Source organism: Molossus molossus, unplaced genomic scaffold (genome assembly GCF_014108415.1).
Source record: "Molossus molossus isolate mMolMol1 unplaced genomic scaffold, mMolMol1.p scaffold_m16_p_17, whole genome shotgun sequence".
Classification (NCBI taxonomy): domain Eukaryota; kingdom Metazoa; phylum Chordata; class Mammalia; order Chiroptera; family Molossidae; genus Molossus; species Molossus molossus.
This window is the reverse complement of record NW_023425352.1, coordinates 27714351-27729495: the sequence shown is the minus strand read 5'-3', so window position 1 is coordinate 27729495 and position 15145 is coordinate 27714351. Positions and strand designations below refer to the sequence as shown.

Here is a 15145-nt window from a genome sequence, read left to right as displayed (position 1 = left end):
CGATCCTCCCATATATCGGCCAACGCTCTAACCACTGACCCACACCGACCAAGGCCTTAATGTGTTCTTAACCTACATGGCACCTATGGTGATTGCTTGTCTGCCTTCCCTGCTAGAATTTAAACTCCTGAGAGCATAAAAGTATATTCTTGGCACATAATAGACTCTTAATATATATTCGGTAAACAAATGAATTTAATTTCTTTGGGCTTAGTTTTCTCAGATAAGAAATGGGCTAATAATAGTGTCCTTATCTATTCTATATTTGGCTACAGGGTTCTTAAAAGGATCAAATATGAAAATCAACATTGTCCAAACATTTTCTATTTTATTTACTACCGTTATTTTATTTTCATTACAATTTTACTATTAATATTCTAATTTAGTAAAGAAAGAGGAGTGGCCCTGGCCAGTTTGGCTCAGCGGTTAGAGCGTCGGCCTGCGGTACAGAGAGACCCGGGTTCGGTTCCCGCTAAGGGCACGTACCTCGGTTGCAGTTTGTCCCTGGCCCTGGTTGGGGTTGTGTGGGTGGCAACCAGTCGATGTGTCTCTCTCACATTTATGTCTTTCTCTCTCTCTCTTTCCCCCTCTCTCCCTCCCACTCTATCTGAACATAAATGCAAAAATGTCCTCGGGTGAGGATAAAAAAAATTTAAAAAAAGAAAAGAAAGAGGAGTGGGCTGTGTTACTATGGATTGAGGAAAATCAAATACCAGATTTTCAGCTAGGAAATGATTCAGACATAGTATCTTCCCTGCATAAGATTTTTTTTTAAGTGATTCCTTTTTGGAGGAATTTAACTTTGTCTCAGCAAATAGTAACAGGACTGGACAAGACCAGAAAGTTATGTAGGAGTGGCTGATTAGAATTGGACTATAAGAATGTAGGATTGAAGACTGCTTCTTGACATGCTATAGAGTACTAGGTTTAAGTTACCTAAGTCTCAGCTTCTTTAATTAACAACAGAATCCTATTCAAACAAGGCAATTTACTGAAGGTGTACCTTCGCTGGGTCTCTTATTTATACTTCTCTCTGCACATCTTTTTTTTTTTTCTCCTTTTAAGACAGACTCTTTAATAGTGAACATTTGGTACAGAATGGCTTCCTCAGCCCTAAAATATTTTTAGTGAACACAGGCTAGGCCCACCCCTTCAGCTGAGCACTGAATGATGGAAATTCTTAGAGAATAGGAAATAGGCTAGATTGGTAGACGTATTATGTGAGTTGGCAAAGTTAAATGAACCAGTTTCAGCTACAATATGCAACATCACTTTGTAGTGTTACAAACCAGGCTGCAATCAGAAGCACCAGGAAAGCTTTTGAAAAAGAGATTCCTGCCCTGGCCGGTTTGGCTCAGCGGTTGGAGCGTCGGCCTGCGGTACAGAGAGACCCGGGTTCGGTTCCCGCTAAGGGCATGTGTCTCGGTTGCGGTTTGTCCCCGGCCCTGGTTGGTCGTGCGGGTGGCAGCCACTCGATGTGTCCCTTCACATCGATGTTTCTCTCTCTCTCCCTCCCGCTCTGTCTGAACAAAAAATGGAAGAATGTCCTCAGGTGAGGATTAAAAAAAAAAAAGAAGAAAAAGACAGATTCCTAGAGCCCCCATTTCCCACCAGTGAATTAGAATCTCCAGGGGCATGGCCCAGGAATGAGCATTTTTATAAAGTACCCCAGAAGATTATCATGTGACTGGCATTTCAGAACCCCTGCTTTAAAAGACAGACCCAAATAAAATCCCAGCAAACAAAAGCTGTTAGGATGGCCACACAGGGGAGTTTTATCAAATATTCAAAGAAGAACTATCACCTATTCTCCTCAAACCATTCCAAACAATTCAAGAGGAAGGAAGACTTCCAGGCTCTTTTCATGAGGCCAGCATAATTCTAATCCCAAAGCCAGATAAAGCCACTACAAAGAAAGAAAACTACAGGCCAATATCCCTGATGAAAATACATGCCAAAATCCTAAAAGAAAAAAATCTTAGAAAATCGAATCCAGCAATATATTTAAAAAATTATATACCATGACCAAGTGGCATTTATCCCAGGATGCAAGGCTGGTACAATATTTGTAAATCAATAAAAACACCACATAAACAAAATGAAAGATTAAAATCATGTGATCATATCAATAGACACTGAAAAAGCATTTGACAAAATCCAGCATCCATTTTTGATAAAAACTCTCAGCAAAGTGGGAATAGAAGGGTCATATCTCAACATAATAAAAGGCATTTATGAAAAATCTACAGCCAACATCATACTCAATGGGCAAAAACTAAAGCCTTTCCCTTAAGAACAGGAACAAGACAGAGATGTCCACTTTCCCCATTCTTATTTAACATAGTACTGGAAATCTTAGCCACAGCATCAGACAAGAAGAAAAAATAAAAGGGATCCAAATTGGAAAGGAAGAAATGAAACTGTCATTATTCACAGATGATATAATATTGTACATAGAAAACCCTAAAGACTCCATAAAAAAACTACTAGATTTAATAAATGGATTTGGCAAAGTACCAGGATACAAAACCAATATCCAGAAATCATTGAAATTTTTATATACCAATAATGAACAGATACTTAAAAAAAAAACAATCCGCCCTGGCCGGTTTGGCTCAGCGGTTAGAGCCTCGGCCTGTGTTCCGGAGAGACCCGGGTTCGGTTCCCGCTAAGGGCACGTACTTCGGTTGCAGTTTGTCCCCGGCCCTGGTTGGTCGTGTGGGTGGCAGCCACTCGATGTGTCCCTTCACGTCGATGTTTCTCTCTCTCTCTCCCTTCCTTTCTCTCCCTCCCTCTCTATCTGTACAAAAAATGGAAAAATATCCTCGGGTGAGGATAAAAAAAAAACAATCCTATTTACCATTGCAACAAAAGAATTAAGATACCTAGGAATAAACTTAACCAAAAAAGTAAAGGACCTGTTCTCAGAAAACTATAGGACTTTGAAAAAAAGAAATAGAGGAAGATATAAAAAAGTGGAAGCATATACCTTGTTCATGGATTGGAAGAATTAACTAAAATGTTCATACTACCAAAAGCAATCTATAGATTCAATGCAATCCCCATTAAAATACCAACGACATATTTCACAGAACTAAAACAAATACTCCAAAAGTTTACATGGAACCAAAAAAGACCCCGAATAGCCATAGCAATCTTGAAAAAGAAGACCAAAGTAGGAGGGATCACAATACCGGATATCAGGTTCTACTATAAAGCCATTATAATCAAAACAGCCTGGTACTGTCACAAGAACAGGCATATAGATCAATGGAACAGTCCTGGCTGGTTTGGCTCAGCAGTTAGAGTGTCGGCCTGTGGTCCGGAGAGGCCCGGGTAAGGTTCCTGCTAGGGGCATGTACCTCGGTTGCAGTTTGTCCCTGGCCCTGGTTGGGTCGTGTGGGTGGCAACCACTCGATGTGTCCCTTTCGCGTTGATGTTTTTCTCTCTCTCTCTCTTCCTCTCTCTCCCTCCCACTCTATCTGAATAGAAAATGAAAAAATGTCCTCCAGTGAGGATTAAAAAAAACCAATTTAGATCAATGGAACAGAACAGAGAGAACTCAGAAATTGACCCAAGACATTATGCTCAATTAATATTTGACTAAGGTGGCAAGAACATACAATGGAGTAAAAACAGCCTTTTTAATAAGTAGTGTTGGGAAAATTGGACAGCTACATGCAAAAAAAAAAAAATGAAACCAGACCACCAACTTACACCTTACACAAGAATAAACTCAAAATGGATAAAAGACTTAAATATGACGTGTGAATCCATAAAAATCCTAGAAGAAAATGTAGGCAGCCCTGGCTGGTTTGGCTCAGCGGTTAGAGCGTCGGCCTGCGGTCCGGAGATACCCGGGTTCAGTTCCCGCTAAGGGCACGTACTTCGGTTGCAGTTTGTCCCGGCCCTGGTTGGTCGTGCGGGATGTTTCTCTCACTCTCTCTCTCTCTTCCTCTCTCTCCCTCCCACTCTATCTGTACAAAAAAAAAAAAAAAAAAAGAAAAAAAAATACCCTGGCCGGTTTGGCTCAGCGGTTAGAGTGTCGACCTGCGGTCCTGAGAGACCTGGGTTCGGTTCCCGCTAAGGGCACGTACCTCATTTGTAGTTTGTCCCCGGCCCTGGTCGGTAGTGCGGGTGGCAGCCACTCGATGTGTTCCTTTCACATCGATGTTTCTCTCTCTCTCTCTGTTCCTCTCTCTCCCTCCCACTCTACCTGAACAAAAAAATGGGAAAATGTCCTCGGGTAAGGATTAAAAAAGAAAATTTAGGCAACAAATTTCAGACACGCAGCAGAATTTTCACTGATAAATGCCTAAGGCAAGAGAAACAAAGGACAAAATTAATACATGGGACTACATCAAACTAAAAAGCTTCTGCACAGCAAAAGAAACAACCATCAAAATGGAAAGGGAACCCACTATAAGGGAGACCATAATTGCCAACGATACATCAGATAAGGGGTTAATTTCCAAAATATATAGAGTACTCATACAATTCAACAAAAGAAAAATAAAGAATCCAATTAAAAAATGGGCAGAGGCCCTAAATAGACATTTCTCCAAAAAGGACATACAAATGGCTATGAGACATATAAAAAAATGTTCAATGTCACTAATCATCAGAGAGAGGCTAATTAAAACGACTATGAGGTATCACCTCACACCTGTCAGAATGGCCACCATCAACAAATCATCAAACAAGAAGTGCTGGCGAGGGTGTGGAGAAAAGGGGACTCTAGTACACTGTTGGTGGGAATGCAGACTGGTGCAGCCACTATGGAAAACAATATGGTGCTACCTCAAAAAATTAAAAATTGAACTGCCATGTGACCCAGTGATCCCACTTCTAGGAATATAGCCTTAGAAGTCTGAAACACCAATCAGAAAGAATATATGCACCTCTATGTTTATAGCAGCACTATTTACAATTGCTAAGATCTGGAAACAGCCCAAGTGTCCATCAATAGATGAGTGGATAAAAAAGCTGTGGTACATATGCACCACGGAATACTATGCAGCAGTAAGAAAGAAAGATCTCTTATCCTTTGAGATGACATGGAACAACCTGGAGAGTATTATGCTAAGTGAAAGAAACCAGTCAAAGACAAGTATCACATGATCTCACTTATTTGTTGAATATAATGAACAAAATAGACCCAGAGACATAGAAGTAGGGTTTGGACTGACAAACCTCTTAGGAGGGGGGCAGGAGGGAGGGAAGAAATAAACCAAAGAACTTATGAATATAAGCATAACCAATTGACATAGACTACAATGCTGTGGGGTGGGGGAGGGTGGCTGGAACAGGAGGAGGGTCAATGGGGGGGGAAAGGAAAAACATTTGTAACAAAAATAATTTAAAATATTGCTAAAAAAAAAAAAAGACAGGCCCACATTTGTTGTTTATTGATGACAGCCATCTGACAGGTGTGAGGTGATATCTCATGATGGTTTTAATTTGCACTTCTGATTGGTGATGTTGAGCATCTTTTCATGTCTTTTGGCCATCTGTATGTCTTCTTAAAAGAAGTGTCTATTCAGGTCCTTTGCCCATTTTTAATTGGATTGTAGGAGTTAGTTTTTTTTTTTTTTTTGGTGTTGAGTTGTATGAGTTATTTTTTTATTTTTTTTTTATCCTCACCCGAGGACATTTTTTGTTCAGATAGAGAAGGCGGAAGAGAGGGAGAGAGAAACATCGACGTGAAGGGACACATCGAGTGGCTGCCACCCACACGACCAACCAGGGCCGGGGACAAACTGCAACCGAGGTACGCGCCCTTAGCGGGAACCGAACCGGGGTCTCTTGGGACCGCAGGCCGACGCTCTAACCGCTGAGCCAAACCGGCCAGGGCGAGTTGTATGGTTTTTTTAAACGAATATTAACCCCTTATCACGTCTCATTGGTGAATATGTTCTCCCATTCAGTGAGTTGTTTTTTCATTTTGTTGATGGTTTCCTTTGCTGTGCAAAACTTTTTTAGTTTGATGTAGTCCCATTTATTTTTTGTTTCCCTTGCCTGAGAAGGTATATCAGAAAAAATATTACTAAGAGAAATGTCCAAGATTTTACTGTCCATGTTTTCTTCTAGGAGTTTTATGGTTGTGAGTCTTATATTTAAGTCTGTAATCCATTTTGAGTTTATTCTTGTATATGGTGTAAGGTGGTCTAGTTTCATTTTTTGCATCTATCTGTCCAATTTTCCAAACACTGTTTATTGAATAGACTGTCTTTACGCCATTGTATGTTCTTGCCTCCTTTGTGTCAAATATTGATTGACCATGTAGATGTGAGTTTATTGCTGGGCTTTCTATATCTGTTCTTTTGATCTAAATATGTCTGATGGCGAGGATGTACAGAAAAAGGAACCTTTATGCACTGTTGGTGGGAATGCAGATTGGTGCAGCCACCATGGAAAACAGTATGGAGGTTCCTCAAAAAATTAAAAATGGAACTGCTTTATGACCTAGCAATTCCACTTCTGGGTACATATCTGAAGAAACCCAAAACACTAATTTGAAAGAATATATGCACCTCTATATTTATTGTAGCACTATTTACAATAACCAAGCTATGGAAGCAGCCCAAGTGTCCATCAATAGACAAGTGTGTAAAGTGGTGGTGTACATATATACAATGGAATACTACTCAGCCATAAAAAATGAATGAAATTGTACCATTTGTGACAGCATGGATGGACCTGAAGGGTATTATGCTAAGTAAAGGAAGTCAGTCAAGAGAAAGACAAATACTGTATGATTTCACTTATACGAGGAATCTAAAGAGCAATATAAATGAACAAACAAAATAGAAACAGACTCATAGATGCAGAGAACATACTGATGGCTGTCGGAGGGGAGAGGGCTGGGGGACTAGGTGAAAAAGGTGAAGGGATTAAGCAGCAGATTGGTAGTTACAGAAGAGTCATGGGGATGTAAAGTTCAGCATAGGGAATATAGTCAGTAATATTGTAATAACTATGTATGGGCCAGGTGGGGACTGGGAATATCGGGGGGAACACTTTGCAAAGTATATGATTGTCTAACCACGCTGCTGTACTCCTGAAACTAATACAAAATAACATTGAGTGTAAACTGTAATTGGGGGAAAAAAAACAAAAAAAAACAGGCCCAGAGTCTTAAACGAATACATCAGGAGAAAAAGGAAGTTACTCATAAAAAAGGAACATTCGCCCTGGCCGGTTCGGCTCAGCGGTTGGAGCGTCGGCCTGCGGTACAGAGAATCCCGGGTTCGGTTCCCGCTAAGGGCACGTACCTCATTTGCAGTTTGTCCCCGGCCCTGGTTGGTCGTGCGGGTGGCAGCCACTCGATGTGTCCCTTCACATCGATGTTTCTCCCTCTCTCTCTTCCTCTCTCTCCTTCCCGCTCTGTCTGAACAAAAAATGGAAAAATGTCCTCGGGTGAGGATTAAAAAAAAAAGGAACATTCTTACATAACATAAACTGAAAGGTTCTTTCTGGAGAGCAAATATTTTCTTCAAAGTATAGTTGTATTTTTTTTATTATAAAATTCAGAAAATGCTTATATTTTTAAGCCCCAATTTTGACAAGTTAGCCTTTCAGATTTTCTGTTTGCCTAAGTACACAAGTATAAACATTTTTTGTTTTACAAAAATAGGACCACAGAGTATATGCACTATTTTGTAGTCTGTTTTATTCACTAAAAATGGATCATTCACTATGGCGACAAAAGCAGGTTGTCTCAATTTTCAGTGGTTGTATGTGTTCCAATCTATGGATATAATTTATTTAACTAAACCCCTATTGTTGGGCATTTTGTCCTCCTGGATGATGTCAAATAAGTGAAATTGTTGGGTCAAAATTTATAACATTTTAAAGGCTTTTGATATAATTAAATAGCTACTTGCCCTTCTCACATAGTCTCACAAGGTATTTGAGAGTAACTGTTTCTCCACATCTGCAATGAGGAGGCTGGAATTTCATTTCAATTCTATCCAAATTGTTTTACATACCCCCTTACAGGAAAACTTGCTCCTTAAATACATGATTACAATAGAGACATTCTGTGTAGTAAGTTAAATAACTGATAATTTACCAGTACAAAGGGAGGGAGCTAAGAAGACTGCATTGTTGTACAGATGATTTAAAAAATGTTTGAAGGTCTGTTACAAGGAGAGTGACTGGAGGAAAGATAACCATAAAATCTTATCAAAGCTGTTAATCAGTCTTCTTCATAACTGGAAACTAGGCTTAAAGGTAATCAAATTAGCAGAGTAGAGAGGAAGACACGCGGTATTCCTGCCTTGGAAGAGCAGATGTGCTGATTTTTGGTGTAAGATCTCACATGCGAGTTTAAAAGGTATGGTCCCTTACCTGCCCCTGGTTCAGAGTGGCTTGTGTATACATTTTCCCTTTCTGTCTCACCTCTTGCACATGAGGGGTCTCTGACTCCCCTGGGTATAAGGGTCTTCCATACCTATGCATGCATTAAATTTGTTTTGTTAATTCTCACCCGAAGATATTTTCCCTTTTTTAGAGTGGGAGGGGGGTATCAATGTGAGAGAAACACATTGATTGGTTGCCTCCTGTACAACCCAGACCAGGACCAGAGATTGAACCTGCAACCCTGGTACGTGCCCTTGACCGGGAATTGAACCCACAACACTTCAGTCCTCTGGCTGATGATCTAACTGCTAAGTCAAACCAGTCATGGCTGTATGCATTAAATTTGGTTATTCTCTCTTGCCAATCCACCCTATATCTACTTGGACCAGCTGAAAGAACCTTGAGGATAGAGTTTCTTCCTCCCCCACAGTTGGTGCTAAGCAGGACAAAGTCACTGGCTGGAGCCCAGCACTTCCCCACATGGCTGCTGCAGATAAGGAGATCTGGGGGCACCTGGCAGAGGCCGGCAGAAGGTAAGGGTTCTTACCATGTTAGCACACCCCCAGATCTCTGCGGGATCATGGGGTTTCTTTCTAGGGTGATGAAAATGTTCTGGAATTAGTGGTGATGGTTGCATAACTTTGAATACACTAAAACCCAGTAACAGTGAATTTTATGGCATGTGAATTACAGTTGAGATCTATTTTTTTTTTTTGTAAAGGCATAGAACGGTTTCATAACATGGGTACGGAAATAAGCATTTAAGGAGTAGAGGCACCAGATTCTGAAAAGGACTCTAGGCTGTTGGGTTGGTTAGATGTCTCCTACCCTACAACCTAGGATGAATTGTCACGTACATTTATTTCCCTTTAAGAAGCCCAAACTGGAGAACCTAAATCTCCTAACAGCTTTGTGATCTGTTCTAGCCAGGTCTCCTCAGAGGCAGCTGCTGAATTAAATAACACCTACGTGTAATGGCCTCTGGTGGGAACCATGCCGTCAGCTTCCCAGCACCCCCTGTGCACATGTCCCTTGTACAGACGCACTTCCTCCCAGGTTAGTATAAGTGTACAACGTTGCCACCTTCTTTCAGGGAAGTTACCTTTGAGGTGTTTTGGAATGGTGCTTACCATTAGCATTTTTTGAAGTGGGATTTATTTTAACTAACATATGCTTTATTGAAAGGCTATTTTAGAGTCAGATCATTAAGATGCTGTGGGAAAAAACAGACTATCTCCCAATTTCTCTGCCTGGCTTTCAAGTGTCCACATCACAAGTGCCCATCTTCCTTACCCATCTTAGCTCCTATTTTGCCAATCACGTCAGCCTCTCAACCCTCTGATTCACACGAGCCCCTAGGCCTCACTCAGGCTGTCCCTGGCTCCTGGGAACACCCCTCATTCTCAGTCCTACCCATCTGCCATGTTTAGCTCCTCCTCAAAGGTTGTCCCTCACTAGTCCAGCCCACATCGATTGTTTCTCTGAACACACATGTCTCCGTGTCACGTCATTTTTCTTCCACTAAACTGTCAGCTTGCTGAGGGGCTGTACCTTACAATTCTGTTTCAGAGTAGGTGATCAATGCTATTTTCACTACCACATCCTACTATTTAATGTATTTTTTTTACAAAAGGGATTAAGAGTTTAAGTAGATAAAATGACATCTTATATCAAAATTTTACTTTAATTACAAGGGTAAAATAATTCTGCTCTAGGCCCAAACTTTTTAATGCTTCCTGCTTTCCAAGTTTCCTATCATAATTCCCAACCAATTCCTCTCCACCTAGAAATGATAATAGGAAATTACCCTTTTAAGCAGTTTTCTCTGCAAGTGGGAATCTGAGTTGGTCATGCAGGTAGGGCCCCACCATGCCTGCATACATTGCCCTTTGCAAGCTGCCATTGCCTTATGTTAAAAAAACACACGACAGATTTCATGCTGAACTCTCTACTAGTATCAGGGCCACACAACTGGGGTCTTCAGAGAATGTATTTCCCAGGAAAAGAATCCGAGTCCTTTGATTTAAACGCTATTACGCTATAAAGTGCTCTTCCTTTTAAAAACAAAAACCTTCTCTCTCTCTCTCTCTCTCTCTCTCTCTCACACACACACACATACACACACACACACACACACACACACACACACACACACACACACATAAAATCACGAGGCAGACCACATGTCAGTTAACTTCTGTGTGCTGCTGGAATTAGTACAACCGAGCTCTCAATCAGTTTTATTTCTCTACCACAGTGGAGGAAAGGAAGGAGGAAAACTAATGGTAGAATCATTTCCTAGTAGGAAAAGGGGCCAGGATTCCACATTCATTTTGGAAACAGTAGAAAGAATTGTTTTCCTCACTCAGCCTAGGAAGACTGTGGCCCAAGGGAGTGGGGAGGAGCCAGATCAAATATATAGCCAGTAGTTTTCTGTTCTGAACCATCAGCTCCTTTCAAGTCCAGAGGGCAGCTATTCCCAAGTTCATGTGGGGGATGGTAGGAACATGTTCCTTCTGATGTTGGGCCCAGCTGTGCCTGTGAACAGATGGATGAAGATTTTGCAAACCTGTAGTCAGGTGTAACCCAACCTGAAGGGCTGGAGGAAGGGCTCTTTGCATCCTCTCCTGCCTGAGAAGCACAGAACTTGATGTGTGGCTGGTGTTCTGTAGGTTATATATTCAATTTTTGGAGATCTTTGCAATTGACATTATTGAAGCATGTTCTAAGTTCTGAGCAGAGAGCTAGAATGAAGAAGATATTTTTTATTGCTTTTCTAAAATCCCTTCTCTCATGTACAAAGATCTTTTCAGTTAGGTCCTCTATGATCCTAAATGCTCTCTGGTCAGTTGCCAACACAAATAGGCTGCTGCTGGATTTCCCATAGGGAAAATTAAAATGTAATTATTCTCCTTTTGTTACTTAGTCTCTAAGCTGAGAACTCCAAGTAGTAAGAGACACAAGACAAGGATGGGAGAGAATGAGCCTTTCTGAGAGCCTACTCCTTTGCTGAATGCCACTTTGAAAGGAAAGAAGAAGTCGAACGGCAATTTCCAGTCGATTCTGGGTTGGCCCCGTGGAGGCTCTGGCTTCTGGGTAATGTCCACAAAGGTCACAATAGTTGTCAAAGACATTTCTGTTACCTGGGAATCCTGTAGGGAGAAAGTCCATGACAGGTCAGCACTTGGTACCAATTCAAAATAGTCATCTACTTGACTTATTATAACTTTCCCTGGAGACAGACCAAAACCAAATTGCTTTAAGCAAGATTTACCTTTTTCTCATATTCATTCTATGTAGTTTTCTATGAGACAGAAAATTAGTTTCTTAGCAACAGTCTGTGACACCAGAACTGTGAACAGTCACACCTACCTCAAGACTGACTCTAGCTTCCCCCAACTGGGGAGCTGCCCCATATCAGAGAGGCCAGACGGCAAAACTGCTGCGACGTGCTCCGCAGCTCTGCCCTATCAGGTCCCAGGAGGCCCAGGCCCTGAAACAGTACACTTGTGCTAGTGGGAGCAGTAGTGGCAGTTCCATTTCTTCAATTGCAGAAAGAAATTGGAGACTTCATGGAAAAAGCAAAAAACTCAGAAATGGAGATTTTAAAACAACCACACCAGATTCACAGAATCTCAGGGTTAGAAAGGATCTTCCCAATCACCCACCAGTTCAAGTCAAATAAAACAGATGCTTCCAGAAGAAGAGACCTTGTCAAGTTGACTCGCGTATCTGATCTGACACAGACAGCTTTTGGTAGATAGGATTGCAACCTGATGACTAGAATCGTGTTTATCTAAAATAAACTCCCTTTGTTCTGACTGTGCTCAACAAGCAAACTTCTGATTATAATGTGGCTGTAAATAACTATCTTAAGTCAGAAATAAAGGTTTTTCTCCATTTACTTTCCTTGCTCTGATGCCACATAATATCTACTGTTGTCTTTGGCAACAGTAATACCAGACTCTGGGAACATAATTTTGCCCAGAATAACCCTTCTAGGAACTGTTGTTGTTTTTAAATGGGTGTAGGGCCAGTGCTGTGACAGTTTTGCACGTCATATTAACTCTTTGGATTCTTTTTTGTAAATAGTAACACTCATGAGGGACTTGGCCCAAGAACTAATGTAACTTCTGAGGCACCGTAAGACTGCAAGACAAGGACGGCCAGCTTAGATGGAAGCCGTGGAGGGAATCCCGATTCTAGCCAGGCATCAAGACGGGCTGAGACTAACCAGACAAAGGAGAATAAGTAATACACTTTCTTTGGACTTTAACTTATGAAAGAACTTACTAATAGGACTTCAGTTTTTTCCTAGGAACTTTATAATTGTATGTGGCCACATATCCAATTTTTGGAGCAAATCTTTGCCGTGGACATTACTGAAGCATGTTAGTATTGTTACTAATCTCACTGCAGAATGCCTGATGAGCTACATTGGCTGGGATGGCTAGAAATACTTTGGGATGGGAAACAGAATAAAGAATGAATTTTTAAACGTAACAGTCTGAGGAATGGGGTAGTCCCAGAGACATGGAAGTGGGGTACAGACTGACAATCCCCAGAAGAGGGGGTGGTGGGGGAGAGATAAACCACAGAACTTATATGCATGTATGCATGAACAGTGGACATGGACAACAAACTGGGGACAGGGCAGGGAGGGAGGGGGAGGGGGGAATCAGTGGAGGAAAAAGGAGAAACATCTGTAACAAAAATTAATTAATAAAAAAAAATGAATTTTTAGCCTTGGGTTCAATATTGCCTAGTTGATTTAATTAACATGCTGTTGGGGGGGGGGCGGGGGGGATTTTAACCTGCTCAGTAAATGTATGAAATCATTCAATGTGGACGGCATATGTGTTATGGGGTTGAAAAATGAAGTAGGGAAACATGTGAGGAGATAGTGAATAAGGAAAAGAGAGACATTTTCTAGGAGATGAAGACAAAAGATTCAGGAATGGAAATAGCCAAGGGGTGGAGAATTAAACTTATTTTTTGCTATTACAAACCGTCACTTTTTGTAGCCCTCTTTAGGAGATTTTGGGTTTTCCCAGGAGCAGAGTGCCTCTTCTGATTCTCTGGAGCAGCGCTGTCCAATAGAACTTCCTGCAATGTTGGAAATAGTCTAAATCTGCATTTTCAATACAGCAGCCACAGGCTATATGTGGCCTCTGCGCACTTGAAATAAGGCTAAGGTGACCAAGGAGCTGAATTTAAAAAGTTTTTAATTCGAGGTTAAATAACTACATGTGACTAGTAGCTACCACATGGGACAGTATGACTTTAAATGATCAAAATCTTGCTCCAGCTAGACCCAGTGTTTTCCTCTGTCTGCCCAGTTCTTACATCTGCATTATTTCCATCGCTTTGGTTTGGGATAACGGTCTCATGTTGGAAGAATAGATTTTTGCACTAGGAAGCCCACTGCTACACACCCAAGCAACATCTACCTACTTAGCATTTATTAGCAATGAAACTGATATTCTGATCTCTCTCTCTCTCACTCCTTTAATTGGTTTTAGACTCAGGCAGGGAAAAGAGAAGTGTCATTAGCTTTTTCAAACTCCAAAATCAGACAATTTCTGGAAGCTTGAGCTTAGCTGACCTCTAAGAGAGTTGTGAGCACAAGCAGGCAACCTGTAGTCCCGTTTCCATACAAATACATTTATTTTTAAGTCTGTGGTGTTTCAGTGATGAGAAACCACATATGATAAAACTTCTTTTTGAACAGAGTTGTTTTTCCAAACTCACCAGGATATATGCTCATCAAGATTTTAAGATGGCAGTGTAAAGACAGGCCTTCTCCCTCTGTTTCTCAAAACCACGCCAACCCAGTAACTACCAGACATAAAAGTTCCACCTTACTGAAATGGAGGGATGTCGCATGTGAGTAAAGAAAGCAGATGGAGGCAAGGTTTCACAGAAGGAAAGAAGGCTGAACCCAAAAGCCTTCAGACTAGACGCAAGCAGATCTCTGTACAACCCTGAAAGGCTCGGCGATGGGAGATGACAGGGAGGCAGGGATGGCACAGGGCCAGAACATGATCCCCGAGACACCTCAGTGCAAACAAGCAGCAACCCTTCCCCACCTCAAGGCAGACTGGACAATTCAAATTAGAGAAATTCTGGATTTAGAGATGTTGGGCATAAAGAAGGGCTGAGTGAGGTATAGAACTAAAAATAGGGAAATTACTCTGTATAATGAAATCCTTTTCTTCAACTAGTTCCAAAATGGACAGATGGTCTTATAACTATACTGTTCAGAAGGGAGGGTCTTTTTCTGAAGAAAATGAATAGTTCCAGCAAAAAGACACAAAGATACTGACATCTGGCAGTTCCATGTCTTGGTCAATGACAATGACATATATGATGGTGGTCTCATTAGATTCTAATGGAGCTGAAAAATCCGTATTGTCTAGTGACATAGCCCTCACAAAGTCACAGCACAACAAATTACTGTTGTGTTTGTGGAACAGCTGGTGTAAACAAACCTAGTGTGAGGTTGTACCTAACTGCCCCATCGTAGAGGCCAAGTCAGTCAGTCTCCTCATCCCAGAGCTTTAGGTCTTAATAGCTGAGCTTATTCGTGCACAAAACCAAGCTGGTCTCAAACACAAACCGGCAGGGCTGTATCTCTGTATTTGTACCACATAAAGAACAACGTTTCTGAGTTTAGTGTGTTATATTTGAATTCTAAAGTCTAATTTTTTTCTATTTGTACTTTAAAAATTATGTACCTCGCCACTTCACGCTTCGCCGTCTGCGGCTGCACTCTATCACG

The 15145-nt window shown here is 41.2% G+C and overlaps 1 protein-coding gene and 1 long non-coding RNA gene across 5 annotated transcripts in view; one reads left to right on the top strand and one right to left on the bottom strand.

Moving 5' to 3' along the window:
- The first annotated feature begins 8259 nt into the window (after nucleotides 1–8259).
- Nucleotides 8260–15145, top strand: part of LOC118632450 — a 16442-nt gene continuing 9556 nt past the window's right edge. Inside the window, exons 1-5 of one of the 4 annotated variants that reach the window (XR_004960027.1) lie at nucleotides 8260–8338; nucleotides 8795–8897; nucleotides 9291–9420; nucleotides 11291–11460; nucleotides 12457–12615. This is a non-coding gene — a long non-coding RNA (uncharacterized LOC118632450). Of the gene's footprint in view, nucleotides 8339–8626; nucleotides 8898–9290; nucleotides 9421–11290; nucleotides 11461–12456; nucleotides 12616–15145 lie in introns of those variants that run through there. The other 3 variants (XR_004960026.1, XR_004960029.1, XR_004960028.1) reach the window with 3 other exon arrangements.
- The window catches only part of TCTN3 (tectonic family member 3), a 25477-nt gene continuing 21116 nt past the window's right edge, over nucleotides 10785–15145 (bottom strand). The window contains exon 14 of the mRNA XM_036265568.1: nucleotides 10785–11516. Coding sequence (XP_036121461.1) covers nucleotides 11283–11516 — 234 coding nt within the window. The 3' untranslated portion in view covers nucleotides 10785–11282. The remainder of the gene's footprint in view (nucleotides 11517–15145) is intronic.